This window comes from Spermophilus citellus, assembly GCF_964194105.1.
Source record: "Spermophilus citellus genome assembly, chromosome: 7".
In the NCBI taxonomy this organism is placed as follows: Eukaryota; Metazoa; Chordata; class Mammalia; order Rodentia; family Sciuridae; genus Spermophilus; species Spermophilus citellus.
The window spans coordinates 27,200,745-27,223,907 of NC_138188.1; the positions used below are offsets into that span (position 1 = coordinate 27,200,745).

The 23,163-nt window shown below is 36.9% G+C and overlaps 1 protein-coding gene across 1 annotated transcript in view; it reads left to right on the forward strand.

Annotated features, from left to right (window-relative positions):
- The window catches only part of DOCK3 (dedicator of cytokinesis 3), a 695,231-nt gene that overhangs the window by 607,330 nt on the left and 64,738 nt on the right, over nucleotides 1–23,163 (forward strand). Inside the window, exons 23-29 of the mRNA XM_081301421.1 lie at nucleotides 4,605–4,775; nucleotides 8,114–8,306; nucleotides 10,529–10,656; nucleotides 12,028–12,174; nucleotides 14,126–14,224; nucleotides 20,851–20,945; nucleotides 22,600–22,675. Of these exons, the coding sequence (XP_081157547.1) occupies nucleotides 4,605–4,775; nucleotides 8,114–8,306; nucleotides 10,529–10,656; nucleotides 12,028–12,174; nucleotides 14,126–14,224; nucleotides 20,851–20,945; nucleotides 22,600–22,675 (909 nt within the window). The remainder of the gene's footprint in view (nucleotides 1–4,604; nucleotides 4,776–8,113; nucleotides 8,307–10,528; nucleotides 10,657–12,027; nucleotides 12,175–14,125; nucleotides 14,225–20,850; nucleotides 20,946–22,599; nucleotides 22,676–23,163) is intronic.

The following is a 23,163-nucleotide window of genomic DNA, read 5'->3' on the forward strand; positions in this document are numbered from 1 at the left end:
GGGATAACTGGGTCAAATGGTGGTTCTGTTCCCAGCTTTCCAAGGAATCTCCATACTGCTTTCCAAATTGGCTACACGAATTTGCAGTCCCACCAGCAATGTATGAGTGTACCTTTTTCCCCACATCCTCTCCAACATTTATTGTTGTTTGTCTTCATAATAGCTGCCACTCTGACTGGAGTGAGATGATATCTTAGAGTAGTTTTGATTTGCATTTCTCTGATTGCTAGGGATGTTGAGCATTTTTTGATATATTTGTTGACTGATTGTATATCCTCTTCTGAGAAGTGTCTGTTCAGGTCCTTGGCCCAATTGTTGATTGGGTTATTTGGTTTTTTTGGTGCTTAGCTTTTTGAGTTCTTTATATACCCTAGAGATTAGTGCTCTATCTGATGTGTGAGGGGTAAAGATTTGCTCCCAGGATGTAGGCTCTCTGTTCACCTCACAGATTGTTTGTTTTGCTGAGAAAAAAACTTTAATTTGATTTCATATCATTTATTGATTCTTGGCTTTAATTCTTGCGCCACAGGAGTCTTATTAAGGAAATTGGGGCCTAATCCCACATGATGAAGATTAGGACTTACTTTTTCTTCTAGTAGACTCAGAGTCTCTGGTTTAATTCCTAGGTCCTTGATCCACTTTGAGTTAAGTTTTGTGCATGGTGAGAGATAGGGGTTTAATTTCATTTTGTTGCATATGGATTTTTAGTTTTCCTAGCACCATTTTTTGAAGAGGCTATCTTTCCTCCAATGCATGTTTTTGGCATCTTTGTCTAATATAAGATAATTGTAATTTTTTGGGTTAGTCTCTGTGTCCTCTATTCTGTACCATTGGTCTACCAGCCTGTTTTGGTGCCAGTACCATGCTGTTTTTGTTACTATTGCTCTGTAGTGTAGTTTAAGGTCTGGTATAGCGATGCCACCTGCTTTGCTCTTCCTACTAAGGATTGATTTAGCTATTCTGGGTCTCTTATTTTTCCAAATGAATTTCATGATTGCTTTTTCTATTTCTATGAGGAATGCCATTGGGATTTTGATCGGAATTGCATTAAATCTGTATAGTGCTTTTGGTAGTATGGTCATCTTGATAATATTAATTCGGCCTATCCAAGAGCAAGTTAGATCTTTCCATCTTCTACAGAAATCAATAAATGTAATTCATTCCATCAATAGACTTAAAGATAAAAATCATGATCAGCTCAACATCATAAAGGCTATTTACACTAAGCCTCAGGCCAACATTATTTTAAAAGGAGAAAAACTGAAGGCATTCCCTCTAAAAACAGGAACAAGACAGGGATGCCCTCTTTCACCACTTCTATTCAACACTGTTCTTGAAACACTGGCCAGAGCAATTAGACAGACAAAAGAAATCAAAGGGATATGTATAGGAAAAGAACTTAAATTAACACTATTTGCTGACCATATGATTCTATACCTAAAAAAAACAAAAAACTCCACCAGAAAATTTCTAGAACTAGTAAATGAATTCAGCAAAGTAGCAGGATATAAAATCAACACCCATAAATCAAAGGCATTTCTGTATATCAGTGACAAAGCCTCTGAGAAGGAAATGAGGAAAACTACCTCATTCACAATATCCTCAAAAAAAAATAAGATACTTGGGAATCAACTTAACAAAAGAAGTGAAAGATCTATACAATGAAAACTACAGAACCCTTGAGTTCTTTATATGTCCTGGAAATTAATGTTCTATTTGAGGTGAAGATGGCAAAGTTATTCTCCCATTTAGGAAGCTCTCTGTTTATATTCTCAATTGTTTCCTTTTCTGTGAAGAAGCTTTTCAGTTTGAATCCATCCCAATTATTGATTCTTGATATTACTTCTTGTGCTTTAGGAGTCTTGTTGAGGAATTTGGTTCCTAAACTGACATGATGGAGAATTAGGCCTACTTTTTCTTATAGTAGGTACAGGGTCTCTGGTCTAATGCCTAGGTTGGTCCTTGATCCACTTTGAGTTGAGTTTGTACAAGGTGAGAGATAGGATTTCCAGTTTTCCCAGCACCATTTGTTGAAGAGGCTATCTTTTCTCCAATGTATATTTATGGCAGCTTTGTCTAGTATGCAATAACAGATATTTATGTAGGTTTGTCTCTATGTATTTGGTTCTGTACCATTGGTATGCATGTCTGTTTTGGTGTCAGTACCATGCTATTTTTGTTACTATAGCTCTATAGTGTACTTTAATTTCTGATATTATTATGCCTCCTATTTCACTTTTCTCATTGAGGATTGCTTTGGCTATTCTGGGTCTCTTGTTTTTCCAAATGAATTTCATGACAGATTTTCTGTTTCCATGAAGAATGTCATTGGAAACCTAACAGGAATTTCATTAAATATGTATAGTGCTTTTGGTAGTATGGCCATTTGACAATATTAATTCTGCATACTCAAGAACATGAAAGATCTTTCCATCTTCTAAGGTCTTTTTCATTTGTTTTCTTTAGAGTTCTGTAGTTTTCATTGTAGAGGTTTTTCACCTCTTTTGTTAGATTGATTCCCAAACATTTTATTGTTTTTGAGGATATTGTGAATGGGGTAGTTTTCCTAATTTCTCTTTCAATTGATTCATCACTGATATATAGAAATGCATTTGGTTTATGGGTATTAATTTTATATTCTGCTATTTTACTGAATTCATTTATGAGTTCTAGAAGTTTTCTAGTAGAATTTTTTGGGTCTTCCAAATATAGAATTGTGTCATCAGCAAATAGGGATAGTTTGAGTTCTTCTTTTCTTATTTTATCCTTTTTAATTATAATAATTTAATCTTCTAATTACTCTGGCTAGAGTTTCCAGTATCTAGCTGGAGTAATTAGAGTGTAGGTGGTAAAAGAGGGCATCCCTGTCTTGTTCCAGTTTTTAGAGGTTTCAGTTTGTCTCCTTTTAGGATGATGTTAGCTTTGGGTTTAGCATATATAGTTTTTACAATATTGAGGAATGTTCCTACTATCCTTAGTTTTTCTAGTGTTTTGTACATGAATGAATGCTGTATTTTGTCAAATACTTTTTCTATTTTTCTTTTTCATCTGTTGAGATAATCATGTTATTGTTGTCTTTAAGTCTATTGATGTGATTAATTACATTTACTGATTTCCATGTGTTGAACTAACCTTTCATACCTAGGATGAACCCCACTTGATTGTGGTGCAATACCTTTTAAATATGTTTTTGTATTTGATTTCTCAGTTTTTTTGCATGTATGTCCATGATGGATATTGGTCTGAAGTTTTCTTTCCTTGATGTGTCTTTGTCTGATTTTGGTATCAGGGTGACACTAGCTTCATAGAATGAATTTGGAAGAGTTCCCTCCTTTTCTAATGCATGTAATAATTTGAGGAGGATTGTTGTTAGTTATCCTTTGAAAGTCTGGTAGAACTCAGGTGAGAATCTGTTTCCTCCTGGGCTTTTCTTTCTTGGTAGGCTTTTGATGGTATCTTCAATTTCATTGCTTGAAATTTATCTGTTTGAATTTTCAATGTCCTCCTGATTCAATTTGAGTAGGTCATATATCTCTAGAAGTTTGTTGATGCCTTCAAGGTTTTCTGTTTTATTAGTGTATGAATTTTCAAAATAGTTTCTGATTATCATCTGTATTTCATATTGTCCATTATGATGTTTCCTTTCTCACCACAAATTTTAGTAATTTGAGTTTTCTCTCTCTTTCTCTTTATTAGCTTAGCTAAGCATTTATCAATTTTATTTATTTTTTTCAAAGAACCTACTTTTTGTTTCATCAATTTTTGGATTGTTTCTTTTATTTTAATTTCATTTATTTCAGCTCTGATTTTAATTATTTTCTGTCTTCTACTTTTACTGTTGATTTGTTCTTTTTATAGGTCTTTGTGATGTAATGTTAGGTTATTTATTTGTTGACTTTCTATTCTTTGAATGAATGTAATGCTCTAATTTTTAAGAAGCAAAAATAAAAAGAAGAAAAATTACAATGGTACAAAGGCAATAGTACATTATTCAGTGCTTTAAAAAGAATGAGCAATCAAGCCATAAAGACATGTGCAAAGTTAATTCATACTATATGATATTTTTTTAAAAGGCAAAACTTCAGAAATAGTAAAATAATCAATGTTTGCCAGGGGCTAAGGGGGAGAGAGGACTAAATAGGCAGAATTTATAGTATTTGGGGAACTGTTTAATACTTCTGTGACACTATAATGGTGGATGAATATTGTTATAATTTGTCCAAACCCACAGAACACACAACATTGAAGTGAGCCCTAATGTAAGCAGTGGTCTTTGGGTGGTAATGATGTGCCATGGTGTGTAGGTTTATCAATTATAACAGATATGCCACACTGGTGGGACATATTGGTAATGGGAGAGGTTATGCATGTATGGGATTGGGGGATATAGGGAAATCTCTGTACCTTCTTATCAATCTGCTATGAAACTGAAACTTTAAAAAAAATCTTTAAAACAGACAAAATAGTGCCTGTCTCCATAGTTGGAATTGCCCATCGTCTGACTTTAGGGTAGAACTTGTCATTAGTTTGCCCTTAGTTTTCTGCTATGTGAGTTCCTGAGCAACTTCAACACCTCTCCATTGCTTTTCCTCCCACATTTTTAGGCCTTGGAGTACCTTTTCAAATTCATTGTTCAGTCACGGATCCTGTACTCAAGAGCCACGTGTGGGATGGAAGAGGAGCAATTCCGGTCAAGCATCCAAGAGCTTTTCCAGTCCATTCGGTTTGTGCTCAGTCTGGACAGCAGAAATTCAGAAACACTCCTTTTCACTCAGGTCTGTGAGCTGTAGAGAAGTTTTGCTGCTAAATTCCTAGTCTGTCTTAGCAAGTGGTTTCTTTATCCTCTGGCTTCCAGAGTTGAAAAAGCCCTGCCAGGACCTTGTGTGTTGGGTAAGTTACAATTTACAAGGAAACACCTGATAGAACAGTTATGCCTCATGCCAAGTATAAAACAGCTTTGTGACTTTCTGTTTGAAAAGCAATACAAAATTATTCTCATGAACCCTTTACCAAATCTAGTTAACCACCATACTATTGTTTTTTTATCATCTTATTCATCAAGTATATTTAGAATGTATGGGGAATTTTATTTTCTAACTTGTCACTATTTTTTTTAAATTTTTTACTATAAAGTGTCCATTCCAGATATTTAGAGTGGAATACAAAAAACAAAAGGAATAACTTGAAAGCAATAGCTAAAAATTAGGATTAGCTTTTATTAGAAATATCAGTGTTGAAAGAAAATTTACTTCCTCATATTTACTGCCTATCCAGATAATCTATTATCTTTTCCATGTAACTTTGCAATAGAATGAATCAAAGATTTATTTCTTCAGTCACAGAGGGTTATTTTATTTTCTCTTAAAAAATTAATGTTGGAATTTTTCTAATGAATTATAGTTTTTTGAAGCCAATATTACACCAAAACCTGTCAGCAAAGATCAGGTAGCCTCTCTCACATTCATTCATTCTGTCACTGCCATCTATGTTGTTTGTGCAAGTGTATGTTTAAACACCATCTCATTTAAGTTTAGAAAAGTCTACTATTTTTGTTTTCCTCTTGACTATGTATTACCCTTAATTCCAATTGCCTTTATGCCCCTTGGCCCAGAGGCAAGTGATCACCTGTGAGCTAGTCTCTATAAGTAAATACCTCAAGGTTTTCAGGTGCCTCTGTAAGGCAAATTTCTTCCATAGTCTTTCATTCTAAATGCCTGAAGCAACTCATCTTCCTCTCCCTGCCCCTCCTGTAGCCCATCAATTCCTTCCAACAGGCACCTAGGGTATCTGCTCCACCCAAAAGGGTTATAGGGAGATTGCTGATAGCTAACAAAACAAGATTTTTTGATATGCTTTTGAGGAACTTGGCAATGGCCTGTATCAATGGCATACAATGCCCTGTACTCATCTGGATAAATAGCTTAAGCCTGTCTCAGCTTAGACCTGTGTCAGGATCAAACCTGTTTGGTGCCAGGATCATGTTTCATGAATTTCAGAACTATCAGCAAGTGTTTTGTTTAATTAGACTTTATACCTTTGATTATGACCACTAGAAGATGTCAGGGTATGGGTGTCCTTCTGTCCTAGTACATAATTATGGAAGATGTCACCTTTTAAAAGAGCAAATCAGCTACTGTATGTTATTGATTATGAAGTGCCTACTCCCTCCCCCTGTCCCTTTTTCTTTTTTATCTACTAACTGCTTATATGTGTTTGAGCTGGTTCTAATTACTGAAAAACAATCTCCTTGATATTTTCACAGAGTTATGAATCTGCAGGTAGAATTTGTATAAGTTCTTCAATTGAACCTGGCCTGAACATAGACAACAGTGTGTTGGGCTTTTCCCCGTGGCATAAATTTTCACTCATTCTAAGCCAGTGTATACTGCCTAATGAAGCAATCAATGAAAATGTCCTGTTCCTGCATCCTGCCACTTGGGAAGAATGAGCTCTCTTCTATTTCCCTTTTTGAATCTTAGGTTAATGGCATAAGAGTACTGGGAAGTGCAAAAAGCTTCTGTCATGCTGCTTCCATTAGACAAGAGAAGGGAATAAGATCATTTATTGAAGGCCTATTTTGTTTCAACACTCTACTGGAATTTTATGCACGTTATTTTTTCTTTATACCAATACTAGGAGATAAATAATAGTATCATCCCATTTTATATATGAGAGAACTGAGACAGTAATTCAACAGAGATTATGTCACAGGGATATTTTGTATTGTTGTTTTTTAGTTGTCTTTTGGGGGAGTTTTTTGGTATACTTTTATAAAAAATATTTTTAGTTGTAAGTGAACATAATACTTTTATTTTATTTATTCATTTTTATATTGTTCTGAGGATCCAACCCTTGCTTCATACATGTGAGGCAAGTGCTCCACCAATGAGCTACAACCCCAGCTGATTAGACTTATTTTTTGAGACAGGGTCTTACTATGTTACCCAGGCAGCCTTCAAACTTATGATAGTCCTATTTTAGCCTCTTCAGTCCTACTTCCTCTTCAGCTGGAATTACAGGTGTGCACCATCATACCCGGCTTAAAGAACCTCATGTCTGTCTAGTGCAAAACCCCATTATCTTTTTTTTTTTTTAAGAGAGAGTGAGAGAGGAGAGAGAGAGAGAGAGAATTTTTAATATTTATTTTTTTTTTAGTTCTCGGCGGACACAACATCTTTGTTGGTATGTGGTGCTGAGGATCGAACCCTGGCCGCACGCATACCAGGCGAGCGCGCTACTGCTTGAGCCACATCCCCAGCCCAAAACCCCATTATCTTTCTTCTAAAGTGTTCTACTGCCTTAAGGGCCTGAACTATCTTTATTACCAGATAATCCTCAAGAGGCCACTGTATGTGTCTGCCAGAACTCTGACCCGAGAAGCCTGTATGCACACATGCACGCACACGCACACCTGATCTCCTTGCCTAGGTCATCAGAGTCATTAAACTCTTAAGATAATATAATCAGTTCTTAAGAGTACATGAGTGATTAAATCCATACATTTCCCATCCTTTTAAATTTATACTTGAGACTACTACACATCACATATGAAGAAAATAATTTGCAGAGTCTTCAGATTTTTTGGTTTTATACAAACATCTCTATCCTGGGGAAATAGTCTCAGAGCTAGAATGCTGACTACAGGGCTGTGAGTGGAGAACAGCTGATGCTATTTGAAGACTCTCAGATTTCTCTGTCATATTTTCTTTAAGAGGTTCCTGATTTTAGTTTGGAACTAAAATAAGAAAGTCACAAGCTTGATCATAAAAACAAACAAAAAATTTAAATCCATTAAAATCCATTTGAGCAAAAATAACTATGGTTTGTAAGCCACATTGAGAAAATTTCTCTTTATACTTCCTTCTCTTGCCTGCAAATACCTTGGTAAATATGAAAGCTTCAAGTGGCCTTAGCCCCACTAAAGTCTCTTCTTTCCTTTTTGGTTACTCCATCCCCCAGAAGTGCTATCGGCCAGGATAGAATCAAGGGTCAGGAAGGAACCTCCCAAGGCAGGGGTGCTGCAATACCTTCTCAGCTTTTTTCAACCTCATATCATTGAACATGTAAGATAGATGCAGACCTGAGCTAATCAGAGATTTACTTGCTTCTGCAGGCTGCACTCCTCAATTCTTTCCCAACTATCTTTGATGAACTGCTGCAAATGTTCACTGTGCAAGAGGTGGCAGAATTTGTGAGAGGAACTCTAGGGAGCATGCCAAGCACTGTGCACATCGGACAGTCCATGGATGTGGTGAAGCTTCAATCCATCGCCAGAACAGTGGACAGCCGCCTGTTTTCTTTTTCAGGTAGATCAGTTTAGGATGAGTCAGTCAGACTCACATTGCTCCCCTTCGGGGCTAATCAAAGGATCAGTTTTATCAATCATTGTATAAGAAACCAGCAACCCCTTCCAGCGTCTCAAGAAGCTAAGGTAGGAGGATGGCAAATTCAAGGCCAGCCTAGGCAGCTTAGGGAGACCCTGTCTCAAATTTTAAAAAATAAATAGATACAAAGAAAAAAAATGACCCTTAAAGTATAGAATTTTTGGTGAATTATGTTTAGAAATGCAGCCAAGATCTAGGCCTTATGTCTTACAGTTTATTCCTAGTACTCACATCCTGGGGCACATCTGTGTCTCAGGCTGGCCTAAACTTGTGATCCTCCTGCCTCTGCCTCTCAGGTAGCTGAGATTACAGGCATCTGCCCCTGCACCCAGAAGAATTTTTATAATTTAGAATTTGGGTTGGTTAATTTTTTAAGTTTGATTTTAAAACATAAGAACAATAATTCCTCAGCTCAGTGGCTATGTACACTTCAACTACTAAATAGGTATGCCCTTTGACTTATCTCTGACATTGTACAGTATTGCTGATAATAAAGCTGCCACCAAGAAATTCAGCTTTTTTTCATTAGTAACTGTTTATGGTAAACACTGCTTTCTTCTAGCTCCTTGATTGATAATGTCATCAATGGTTTAGACACAGTGTTGCCAAGGCCAGTGTACACCCAAGCTTTGTGCACTGCTTAAAAGAAGATGCTTTTGAAATATGTGGGAAGGAAAACCACAGACTACTCACACTTATACTCTTTATTTCTAGTATTTTTGCATGTGCTCAACTGCTTTACATAATCATTTCAGAAATTTTTTTCTGAAAATGTATGTGGCACTAGACCAATTGAATTTTGAGATGATTAGCCACCACCAAATTTTCATTTGCATTTCACTTGTATTTATCTTCCCTAAAGCAAAGAAATTCTTTACCAGTGATGTCATTTAATCAACGCATATTCTCAGTATATTGGTGTCTTCTTCAACAGGTTCTAATAACAAATGACTATTTTGTCTGAAAGTAGCTATTTATTGTTATAAATCCTAGTATGTTGGTATCCTGGTCTATTAAATACAGTATTAACTTTTCCTTTATCTAGGCAGACTTTTAAACACAGAATAGTTGTTATTTTATTCTCTTTGAACATATTGTAAATATATTATAAGTATTTGGCAAGGCAGTGCCAAATCTCCTATATATCAAGCAATTTGTCTTTGACTGAAAAAAAAACTTTATGAATTTCATATGAAGTACTTTAATATTGTCAAATATGAGTAATAAATCCAAATACCATGGCTTGTTTGTGTTACTGATAATCTTACTAAATCATGCTGGCCAGGTATTGTCAAACCTACAGGGTCACACAATCATGGACCACGTAGGAGTACAAGGTACCAGAAACATGTTCACACTTGCATTTCACTTTGTCTTCTAATCAACTCTGTAAAGTAAGTTTAGAGAAGAACATGAACAGATGATAATAATCTAATCCATGGAGGAAGAAACAAATTGCCTAAGGTCTCAGAATAAGTCAGAGTTCTAAATATAGACAACTTCTGATGAAAATGCTATTCGGGTAGCATTGGGAGAGAAAAGAGAAGTACTTGAATGTACAGAGTAGGATTGACAATAAATGTTGGCTAATTATCAAAGTCTATGACAAGACAAAAGTTGTGCTCCTGTTCCATTTATTTTTGCGGCCACAGCAAGCAGCAGTCTAACAAGCCTGTGGGGGGGAAAGAGGAAGCCTGATGCCTTGAAGTGAATGTGCACCAGAATGGGAGGGGCTTGAAGAGGGTCAGTCAGTAATCTGTATCAAGCCTCTAAATCTAGTCATTATTGTTCATGGTAAGTATAACATCTACATGGAGTTTCCACCGTAAAATAAACTTTGCTTTTAGTTTGGAGTCTAATCATTAAAGAGATTTCATTTGCACTCAGACTCCTACCATTCATCCTGGATAAAATTTTGTGGATGCTGGAGCTTGAAATGAGAATGAAGAACAGTGTTGTAGGATGACTTATAATTTCCAGACAAAGCTTTTAGGCCCTTGTAAGGGTAGGGAGTGACCTCTTCTCTTGATCCAGTTTCAACCTCACCTGCTTTGAAACAAGTTAAATCTCACAATGTCACCAACTTCCAGCAGTAGATAGTTCTCCTCTGAAGGGCTTCTTCATCTGTGTGTTTTCTCTCCCAGAATCCCGTCGTATCCTGCTTCCTGTGGTTCTCCATCACATTCACCTTCACCTGAGACAGCAGAAAGAGCTACTAATCTGCTCAGGAATTCTCGGCAGCATCTTTTCCATCGTCAAAACCAGCTCTCTGGTAGTGGCCCCACACCCACTCCACCCTACTCAGTTCTGCCCTACTCTTGTGTTTCTGTAGCCAGATGCTGACCAACAAAGATCACTTTGTGTGCCTCTCAGTCAGATGCTATCATCAGTGACAGGAAGGTATCCAAGTGAACAAGTGTTATGTGTGCCCAGCAGGCTTCTCCGTTCAACATGCTCTTGCTATTTTAAAAAGTTGCACTACCATAAACCTACCCAGAAATATAATAACCTCTACTACCAGAAAGTCCAATCCTTTGCCATTCTCGGATTCTATCAAAACATGTTAATTCTAGAGTTTCTTAGAATATTAGGCATGAACACAAGAAGCAGACCCAGACTAAGGGGCAGCTTGCTCATTCAGACTTTTCTGTCAGCTTCCTGACAGCTTGATTCCACCCATATGGCATTCCTACTTCATGCCAGACAGGTCAGGATATTCAAGAGGAAAATGTTAGCCACAAGAGTTCTAAGCCCTATTAGATAATAGAATTGTATTTCAGAGGTCAGATTTCAACGAATAATGCTTTTATCTATTTTATTTCCTTTCTTTTCCTTCTATTAAAAAGAGATATTTGGTGGGAGGGGAGGAATTGAGGTAGAGAAGAAATGAAAGAAAGATATGGATGAGGGTAATAATTTTTTATAATATTTATTTTGTATACTTAGGATAATAGAAGAAATGCATATTTCTTATAGAAAATTTGGAAAGTATAAAGAAAGATTAAGAACAAGAATGGGCTTCTTATATACCATTTTATTAAATTAATTCTCCTAAAGAATAGAATTTCAAGTGCATTTAAAATGAAGGCCAAGGTCCAGGTAATAAGAACATATATATGAAGCTAGGTGATCCAGGTAGAGCAGAAGAGACAACTAAAAGAAAGAGTTATGTTTGGTTTGATCAGGAGACAGGACCCAAAGAGGAGCTTTGATGTCTAGACTTAAAGTAAATCTGATGACAGAGGCCTAGCTTCTCAAGAGTAACTTTGATGGTGATAGTAATCCTATTGTTTGTTCTTGGCTCCAGATAAGATTTGGCAGCTTTCCTTCCCAACAGGCCTCAGAAAAAGCCACAACAGTGAATAAGATCTACTAATAGCTCAAGGTCATATCTGAGGGAATAGGCAGCTCACTGCTAAAGAAAGGGAAGAAATTGATGCCCAAAAAAAAGAAAGCAAAAAAGGTGGGAGGAAGAAAGGAGGGAAGGAAGGAAGGCAGGTACTACACATTGATGAGGCTAAGAGCTCAATTTTAAGAATCCAGTCAGAAGACCACTCCTGATATGGCTCAATTAGTAAGCGCTGCCAGCTAAACATCAGCTTGGCCTGGTGCTAATGGTATGCTTTCTCACTGCTCACCCCAGGAGGCAGATGTCATGGAGGAGGTAGAGATGATGGTGGAGAGCCTCCTGGACGTGCTCTTGCAGACTCTGCTCACCATCATGAGCAAATCGCACGCTCAGGAGGCGGTAAGAGGGCAGCGGTGCCCGCAGTGCACAGCCGAGATCACTGTTAGTAACTAACATTCAGGTTTTCTTGCCTTCTTTTCTAACCTGGGGCTCCTCCACATCATCTTCCATCTCACTATCCCACCATCTTCATCTTAGCCTCCCTTCCTGCATGATGGTCAGCATGCTTCCTTCTTCCCCTTCTTGAATCTAACTCCTCTCTCCACTCTAAAAGCTCTCAATTCATATTCCCAGGAGTCTACTTTAGGGCAGATTCAGGAAATGCTTCTTGTCCTGTTTTAATGCACACCATTTCAGTTGACCTTTGCCTTTAAGCAAAGTTATTCTCTATAATGTGGAATGAAGCAGGGATGTGGTAAATGTATTAAGAGGTTGAAGGTGAAAAAATAGACTATTTCTTCTAGGAAGACTCTACTGCATGCTCTCCTAAATCATGTGCAGGCAGAATAATTTTCTCAGAATTTGCAAGTATCTACAAATTGGTTGTTTTTGTCCATATTCTTTGTATGTAAGTTTCTAGTGGAAGGAAAACTGTTGAGCTAGAATTGCTTAGGCATTGTTCAGTAACGATTTTGAATGATCCAGTTAGGAGAGAAACAATCTGGGAAAGCCTCTCTGTAGGGACAGGGAGTTGTGCCTTGAGCCTTCAGTCCCCATTCCCATACCCAGAGTGAACTTCTCAACCCTAACAAGATAAACAGTTTGTGCAGAATCTTCCAGTTGGCAGATGGGAGGTTACAGAGCTCTCTTTGAGAAAAACCCTCTATGGGAGCATGCCAAGCTCTAGTATACTAGGGAGAGCAGGGAGTGTGCCTGGAGTAGGCATGTAATCTGGAGCACTGGGCTTGGAAAGAGCGTCTGCTCCTTTATCCCCTGATGAGAATACTCTCAATGTGTTCTGGTGTGTCCTGGTAAACCATCCTTCTAACCAACCCTTACATAGTATTTGCTGTGGGATAGACCCTGCTTTAAGCACTTAACCAATATTACAAATGAAGTGATCTATTTTATATAAATTATAATAAGGATGATAATAACTAATTTATTGGGTGCTTTTTTGTATACAGGACTTTGTGCTTCATTGTTTCATATATATTAACTCATCTGATCCTCACAACAAAAGAATTGTGACTTATAATGCTCATTTTTTCAAATAAAACTCAGTACACACATGTATATATTTTTTCAGTTCATACACATGTAAATATTTTACACACATATATGTGTGATAATTTCAGGAATCTAGGAGGGATTTGAGACACTAAAAAAAAATTGTTAAATTCCCATTAGTTTGGAAATATTTGAAGTCCTTTTCTCTTTCCATTCTGAGGAGACAGCCTTCTAGAAGGAGGCCATACTTGACTGCCCCATGTTAAAAATGCTACAAGATGATCTTTGGAGTCTTTAGAGTAGATTTTCTTCTGTGAACCCCAGTTGGAACTTGACGAAATTTTAAAGACTTATAATTATCCTTAAGTTTCAATTTAAAGCCATAGTTTGTTCCCTCAGTCATGTTGATATGCCATGTTCTGTTTGCCCAGTCCAGTTGCCCTATGCAAGCTTTGGGAAGTCCCCAGGAAGTCCTTGAAGAAGAGTTCCTCTATCCTAGCATGATGGACACGTCCAAATTCTGTTCAGAAAAGGACATGCTTGCTCTTCCAAGTAGCTCCTACAGACTTAAGTATAGTGCTCTGACAACAAAAGACTATTTAACCAAAACTTTCCTGGGGGGTAAGGGATGCGAATATTTTCCTTATTTTGCAGTACTACTTTACTATAAGTTAAGGTTTTTTAGTAGCCTCATGCTGCAAATGCCTTATTAAGACTCCCAAACCTTCCAGAAAAGAAAGCTCATTTTCAGGATCAGAATTGTCACCTTTCTTCCATTATCATTGGGGCCATCTCAGACCCTCCCTTCTCTCCTTGCCCTCTGTGGATGGGGGGAACACAGCCTTGGTGATTGTGCTAAGTGATTTTTTGCATTGGTTTCCAGGGAGAGTATGTCTCCTGCCTTCTGTCACTGCTGCGACAAATGTGTGACACTCATTACCAGCACCTACTGGACAACTTCCAGAGCAAGGATGAACTCAAGGTAAGAAGTAGAGCACTGATTAGCCTTTCACCCCAGAAAGGCAGAGTGTAGTCAAAACTTCCCATGACTTTTCCCTGTCAGGGGCATGAGTTCAAGTGACTATCACTACCAAGTGTATAGGATTCACCAGCCCAAATTTATAGCTAAGTATATGGCCTCTAGAAAGCTGGCAGTGTCCCCACATTGACAAGTTTTCTCTGACTGATAGCTCTGTGACCATGTACCATTAGAGACTACTTTGGGCAACACTGGGTCAGCAACTCAAGACTGCTCCCTTTCTTAAGAACTTGGTAGCCCCCTTTATATTTTGCCCCTGCAAACCAGGTACATATTTAATAACTATAATAATCATGGTGACAACTCTTCTTCATTTAAATGTATTTCTGGAAGATAATTTTGAAAGCCAAGATGTACACTGCTTACCTTGGGCTGCTGGATACTGAGGGGCACATGGTGCAGAGAAATGGGCCTGGGGTCCAGTCAGTAGGAGAGCATTGCCCAAATTGAGCAAGGCATCAACTGTAACAGACTTCTGGGGTTTGTGCCTTTACATTAGAGCATGCTATTCACTTCTTCCCTGGGTAAAGGATCATTGCAGACTTTAGGACTGTGCTCTGCCTTTATACAGAACCAAGTCTCTTATACTTCATGGTATTTAACTTGTGTTTTTACCCTGTTTTTAACTTGTGTAAACTTTATTAACCATATTGAGTCAGTTAAAAAATATCAGTTGTAAATTTCTGGTATCTAATGAAGCCTCCCTTTCCACAGACTTGGGTCTCTGCAGATTGATAGCATTCACAGCCCTTGAAGTGAAACAAAAACCCACATCCAGGTCAAGCAGCACCTAAGCTGGGTGTGGACCTAGAAAGTATAGACTTGACTGTTCTAGATCATTTTCATCTTTTGTGTTATATTAAGCAAATATCAGTCAGGCTGGCATTCTTCTCTTACTTTTTAATAATGTGTATATACACATATACATCTGTATACATACACACTTATGTTTTTTGCTTACATGGTTATTTTTATTATAGCAATATGTGTATGTGACTTTAAGGTCAAACAAAGCCAGGCATGGTGGTGCACATCTGTAATTCCAGCAATTCTAGAAGCTGGGTCAGGAGGATCACAAGTTCAAAGCCAGCCTTAGCAACTTAGCAAGGCCCTGAGCAATTTAGTGAGACCCTAAGCAACTTAGCAATACTCTGTCTCAAAAATATAAAAAGAGCTGGGGGTGTGGCTCAGTGGTAAAGTATCCTTGAGTTCAATCCCCAGTGCTACAAAAATTAAAATAAAATAATAACAGACAATACAATACTACAAAGTTTATTATATAAAACAGTAGTTCCCTGCCTTAGCATGACAAATTGTTAATCCCTATTCCCCAAAGGCAGCCATTTTCAACTCTTGCTGTTTTTCAGGAAGCTTCTACTGATAATTTTTAGATATCATCAGTTATTATTTATTTTCTTCCTCCATGGAAAAAGGGAATGATTCTCCTGAACCATTCCTCTCTCACATATATGTGTTTCCTCATTCTTGCTAGATAGACTTTCTTTTTTTTATTTTTTTTAATTGGTTGTTCACAACATTACAAAGCTCTTGACATATCATATTTCATACATTAGATTGAAGTGGGTTATGAACTCCCAATTTTACCCCAAATGCAGATTGCAGAATCATGTCGGTTACACATCCACATTTTTACATACTGCCATATTAGTGACTGTTGTATTCTGCTACCTTTCCTATCCCCTACTATCCCCCCTCCCCTTCCCCCACATCTTCTCTCTCTACCCCATCTAATGTAATTCATTTCTCTCCTTGTTAATTTTCCCATTCCCCTCACAACCTCTTATATGTAATTTTGTATAGCAATGAGGGTCTCCCTTCATTTCCATGCAATTTCCCTTTTCTCTCTCTTTCCCTCCCATCTCATGTCTCTGTTTAAAGTTAATCTTGATAGACTTTCTTATTAACAGCTAGGTAAATACTGTGGCAAGCTATACTCTGATTATATTTCTTTTCTTGTAGAACTTTTTGTTTTTCCAGAAATTAATTGCCTCTTTTCTAATTTTCTATACAAAACTCAAAACATATTATAGAACCTAAATAAAAGAGCTAAAACTATAAAATTCTTTGACAAAAACACAAGTATTACTTTATATCCCTAGTTTAGGCAGTAGTTTCTTATATGTGACACCAAATTTTTTTATCTTATAACTGTCATTTATTAATCTTCTATTATGTGCCAGAATGTATGATATGTACTTTACAAGCTCCCTCAGAGGGAGCATCAATCTCCAGGATATATAAAGAAATCAAAAAACTTAACACCAAAAAACCAAATAACACAATCAGTAAATGGACAAAGGAACTGAACAGACACTTCACAGAAGAAGAAATATGAATGATCTATAAATATATGGAAAAATGTTCAATATCTCTAGCAATTAGAGAGAAATGTGAAGTAAAATTACACTAAGATTTCATGTCACTCCAGTCATAATGGCAATTTTCAAGAATGCAAGTAATAATAAATGTTGGCGAGGATTCAGGGCAAAAAGTACACTCAAACATTGCTGGTAGGACTGCAAATTGGTGCAACCACTCTGGAAAGTAGTATGAGCTATTTGACCCAGTTATCCCACACCTTAGGTTATACCTAAAGGACTTCAAATCAGCATGCTACAGTGATTCAGCCACATCAATGTTTGTTGCAGCACAATTTACAATAGCTAAACTAAGGAACCAACCTAGGTGCCCTTCAACAGATGAATGGATAAAGAGAATGTGGTACATATACACAATGGAATACTACTCAGCCTTAAAGAAGAATGAAAGTATAGCATTTGTGAATAAATGGATGGAACAAGAGAATATCAAGCTAAGTGAAATAAGCCAATCCCAAAGAACTAAAAGCCAAATGTTTTCTCTGATATGCGGATGCTAATTCACAATAAGGTAGTTGACTAGGGAAGAATAGAGGTACTTTGGATTAGACAGAGGGAAGGGAAGGAAATGGAGGGGTCTTGGAGGTAGGAATCAGAGTAGAATGAAACAGACATTATTGCCCTATGTGCATATATGATTACACAACCTGTATAACTTTACATCATGTACAACCAGAAGAATGAGAAGTCATACTCCATTTATGTATGATGTGTCAACATGAATTCTACTGTCATGTATAACTAATTAGAACAAATAAAATTTTTTTAAAAAACTGGCAAAAAATTTGAATTGATATTCCCCAAACAAGATGTACCCATGGCTAATTAAGCACAAGAAAAATATACTCAATGTCATTAGTTATTAGGGAATCAAAACCAGAATAGAACAATGCCATTTCACACTGAAAGTGGCACATATAATAATAAATACAAATATTGGTATTAATTATTTTAAGTATAAGATAGATTTCACCAGTGAAGTCATCTAGTAAAAAAGAAGCTCTCAAATTAATAACCTGTCTTTTATTTTAAGAAACTAGAGACAGGGCTGAGGTTGTGGCTCAGTGGTAGAGCACTTGTCTAGCATGTGTGAGGCACTGGGTTCAATTCTCAGGACACATATAAATAAATGAATAAAATAAAATTGTCTATCAACATCTTAAAAAAAGAAGAAACTAGATAAATAAAAGAAAAATAAAGCAAACAGAAGGAAAAAAGTAGTTAAGATTAGAGTAAAAATAAATGAAATAAAGAATAGAAAAATAGAGGCTGGGGTTGTGGCTCAGAGGTAGAGTGCTCACCTACCAGATGTGAGGCACCAGGTTTGATCCTCAGTACCACATAAAAATAAAATAAAGATATCGTGTCCACCTATAACTAAAAAATAAATATTTTTAAAAGAATAGAAAGAGATATCTTTTGTGAAATCTTTTTAATTTTATCTCTTCACTTGTGATAGATCTATTCAGACTTTCTATTTCTTCTTGAATGAATTTTGGCAGTTTGTATCATTTTAAGAATTTGTCCATTTCATCTAGGGTATATAATTTGTTGGTATGCATTTGTTCATAGCAGAACCATAATTCTTTCTAGTTCTCTAACTAGAAAGATTTCACATTTCCCTCCTTTTGTCCCTAATTTTAGAAATTAGCTCATATTTCTCTTTAACCCACGCTTTCCAGCCCTCTCCCCCCAGACCTCCATCTTTACCATTCACTCCTTGATTGGTCTAAATAAAGTTTTGTCAATTCTGTTCTTTTCAAAGAACCAACTCTTGGTCTCTCTTTTTGCTTTCAAGATTCTCTTTGTTTTTTACTTTTGACAGTTTTGACATATGTCTATAGGTAGATCTCAGTTCTTTCCATTTGGAGTTCATTGAACTTCCTGAATGTGTACATTAAAGATTTTCATCAGATTTGAGAAGCTCAGGACCATTATTTATTCAAATAATATTTTCCTCTTTCTTTCTCTCTCCTTGCTTCCTGATACACTAATTAAGTATATATTTATATCCTTAATGTTAAGATCTCTGAGGCTCTATTCAATTTTTTTTACCATCTTCAAGTTTGCTGAGTCTTCTGATAGCTGAAATCTGCTGCTGAGCCCTTCCACTGAAATTTCACTTCAGTTATTATACTTTTCAATTCCAGAATTTCTGTTTGATACTTTAAAAATAATTTCTATCCATTTTATTGATATTGTTTATTTGGTACAACATTGCATTTATACTTTTTTCTTTTGAGTTCTTTTTCCTATATATGAACCATACTTTCCTATTTCTTCTTATGCCTTATAATTTTTTGGTTGAAAACTGGACATTTTATATAATGTGACAACTGTTAGCTTTCTGTCACTAGGACAAAATACCTGAGCAAAACAACTGTGGAGGAAAGATTTAGTTTGGCTCACAGTTTCAGAATGTTTAGTCCATGATCAACTGGCTCCAAAGGCAGAAACATTGTGGCAGAAGAATGTGATGGAGAAAAGCTGCTCACATCATGGCAGCCACAAAGCAGAGCAAGTGAGACAGAGAGTGGAAGGAAGGAACAGGCTGAGGAAGATATATATCTTTCCAGAGCACACTCCCAATGACCTACTTCCTCCAACCAGGCCCCATCTCCTACGGTTTCTACCACCTCCCAACATTGACATAAAATTATTAATCTGTTAGTGGGTTAATCTACTGATGAGGTCACAGCCTTTATGATCCAGTCACTTCCCAAGAGCACCATATCAGAACACTGCTGCATTGGAGACCAAATCTTCAACACTTGAACCTTTGGGGAGCATTCCAGATCCTAAACCTATTATCTGAAAATATCACATCCCTAGGGTTTGTTCTTGCTTTTTATTGTTTTTTGTTGGAAATGATGTTTGTTTCTTTAGTGATTAGCTAATGACTCAATAGAGATGTTCTTAAATGCTTTAAATCATTAAATCTTCACATTTTGCATTTTGCTAAGGAGTTCTGTGAATATTGTATATTCACCTTTAACATTCTTATAGCTCTGCCTTAGCCTTCAATTCTTGCTTGTACATATCCTTATAGTCAACCAGAAGGGAGAAATTGGGCTTCTTGAATGTTTCCTAGGAATGCTGCATTTCCTTCTAGGCTGCCAAGAATATGTTAGAGCTTTTCAAAGCTTTTCAAATCCCCTTATGGATGTCTCATTCTTTTACTTTTTTTTTTTTTTTTTTTTGGCTATTCTCTTGTTTACCCTGATAAAGCTGCTTCGTGCAACTGGGATATTAAATTATATGGCTGATTTTTTCCTCCAATAAGTACCCGTGGGAATAAAGTTTTCTCAGAGAGTAAGCTGAGTCAGTTAAATAAAGATAAACCTTATGAACAGGTTTATTATGGGAAGGTGTCAGATCAAATAATACAATTCTCTGGGGAATGAGACTTTTTGAAGTTCTAAAACCATTTTGTCCTGTCCAGTGGCTACTATTTTCATGACTGCTGCATTTCTATAGATGCTTGTTTTCAAGGCTACTATTCTGAAATTTATACATTTTTCCTGAATAAGTACTCCTGAATTATTGTAAGTCTTTGGTTTCTTTCATAGGAGAGTAGATTTTCGGAAGGTTTGGTTTTTTGTTTTGTTTTGGTTTGGTTTTGGTTTTGTTTTGTTTTGCTTTTTGTTTGTTTGTTTTGGTAATGGGAATTGAACCCAAATCCTTGGCATGTTAAGCACATGTTCTACCACTAAGCTATACACCATAGCAATTTTCAGAGGTTTTTACTCTATCATTCCTAAAGTGCTTCTTCCATCAATGTGTTCTTAATATCCAAAAAATGATGTTTGTACAATCAAGTGCTCATGGGCTATGGTTCAAAGAAGGAGGTCCATGGACTCAGTCTGATACCAATTCTGCTAGGCCTTAGTCTTTCCTGTGCTTTTGGTATTCATCTTTGGGGACAGGGTAGGTATAGAACTTCCTCAGTTCTGTCCAGCTTGGGTCTGCTCCCATCTGGCCTGTGAGAGTACTCAGAATTCATTGTCTCTTAGTTGCCTCCCTCTGAGAGACAACTCACAGAGGGAACCAGAATCCAACCCACCAGCTCTATACACTCTCATGGTCTAGAAGTCAAGAAGGGCCTAATAAGGAAATCTGTGCTATGGTGGTGGTGGTGGTATCTCACATCAGCTTTTCCTCTGTGGTCAGGAATTCCTACTGAAGATTTTCTGTGTGTTCCGAAACCTGATGAAGATGAGTGTCTTTCCTCGGGACTGGATGGTGATGAGACTGCTAACAAGCAAGTAAGAAAGGGCCCTGCACTAACATTCACAGAGTGTTTCTTATACTAAGTAGAGTGTGTGTGTGTGAGAGAGGGGGGGGGCAAGATCATGGAAAGATAAAAGAATTGGCAATTGGAAAAAAATGTTTGGAAGCATAATCAGCAGGACTTGGCCATTGACCATAACAACACAGAGAGGAAAGAATCAAAGATAACTCAAAAACTATAGCCTAAGAGCCTGGTAGATGTTGGTATAGTGAGCATAGAAAATGATGTGTTAAGGATGTGAAATATATAATATTCACTGAAGGGTTCCGCCTTGAGAAAGACCTGCCCAAAGGCCAATGGCCTCTGCTCTCTGTAGGTTTAGGCAGTGTCCCAAGCCCTCCTTTTGATTTGAGTCGTGTTATCTGCCAGGTGGTACTTGCCTTCCATAGACAGTGCTAATTACTCACCTGAAACCTGGCTGCAAAGCTCTGACTACCGACATTGAATTCATTCTAAGGCTGACCCTAACTTATCTGCCCCTTTCATATTCTAGCCTATGCTTCCTTTTAGCAAGCCAGGTGAGTGATACATGTGGTAGGGGGATGGCTCCTTTGAATCTGTATTTACTCAGAAGCAGACTAATTGGCCTCCACTCTCTAGCCCACTGCCTCTTCCCACTGATCTATCTTTTATGTTGGCATTCTACTGAATATAGTAAAATTATTTGTTAGTTATATTAGCAAGGTACCAGTATGATATTTCCACTTTGTGCCTTTTATAGAATCTCTTTTTCCCCTAAGAACTGCAAATGTTTGGTCTAGAACAGAAAGATGGATGATTATAAAGTTGCACAGATAATTCCTCAAATAATGGATTTTCCATTGGAATTCTTCATGTTTCTCTCTCTTATCTCTGCTCAGGGCACTTCAGACTTTCCAGTCTTTCTTGCAGGAGCAGCCTCTTCTTCCAAGACTTTTACCCTTAACATTTATCACCCCCTCTGATGGTAGACTAGTCTAATACACTATTTTTGCTTTGTCCCTTTTCTACACCAAAGCCCAGGAGGTCACTGTTAAATATAAGCCCCATAAGTCCCTTTGCAAGTAGCATAGGTCCTGTATATTAAATCTGTCCTACTTAACTCCTTTTCTACTTCAACCCATGCTCTCAATTCCAGTAGGGTAGCCTCCCATTGCTTCTTATAAGTGCCCATTCTAAGAATAAGAATAATATTCTAAAACAAGAACTAAAATAAAATTACCCATAGAGGAAAATACTAGTATATGACAAAAACAAGGATTTAATAATAATAAACCTCTATTATCAAGTAAAATAATAAAATTATGTCCTAAATTCTATATAGCGATCATAATATATATTGCTTATCCAAAGTTCCCCAAAAATACTATAAGTTACTCTTTGAGAAATCTTTCAGAACCATAAGGCCCAGAGGGAAGAAGTATCAAGAGCCCACGGATGCCCTATTTTATCTTACCTACTGTGGTGTATTTCACCAACTAGTTTTCAGTGGGATTTGTACCATCTTCTCTTTTGTACTATCTTCTAGTCTCCGTGTATGTGGGAGAAATTTGTACTAAGTTTTCCCATGGGCTATAGACAACTGGTGCTGTTGTCAGATGCTACTGTTAGTCTTTTAATTCTATCAATATCTTGTTTCCTTGATGCAGTATTATAGTCACAACTGTCCAGTACCTATCCTCTGCACTGCACAAGAATTTCATAGAGACAGACTTTGACTTCAAGGTAGGAACTCCTGAAACCCATCACTACTTTTGCAATAATCCTAGAAAGCCAAAAAACATGATTACAGATTTTTATTTATTAATATATTATTTTTATTTAATAATATTTTTTATTTATTAACATATTCAGAGTATCAAACAGCTTCCAAACCTGATTAGAATATGTTCTGGATGCTCCCCTCTTGGAGGTGTGGGGAGCCAGGCATCTATGATTATGTTTTCTATACAGAATCAACACTATTGGCATCAAAAAGAGTCACTAAAGGGCTGGGATTGTGGATCAGTGGCAGAACACTTGCCTCGCATGTATGAGGCACTGAGTTTGATTCTCAGCACCGCATAAAAATAAATAAATAAAGGTATTTTTTTAAAAAAGGAGTCACTAACTAAAATAGTGAGGGTGCTATTTGAAAAGATATTTTATAGGAAAACAAATCAGGATCTTAGGATTATAAAATGGATTCTGTACTATATTCATGTGTTTAATAA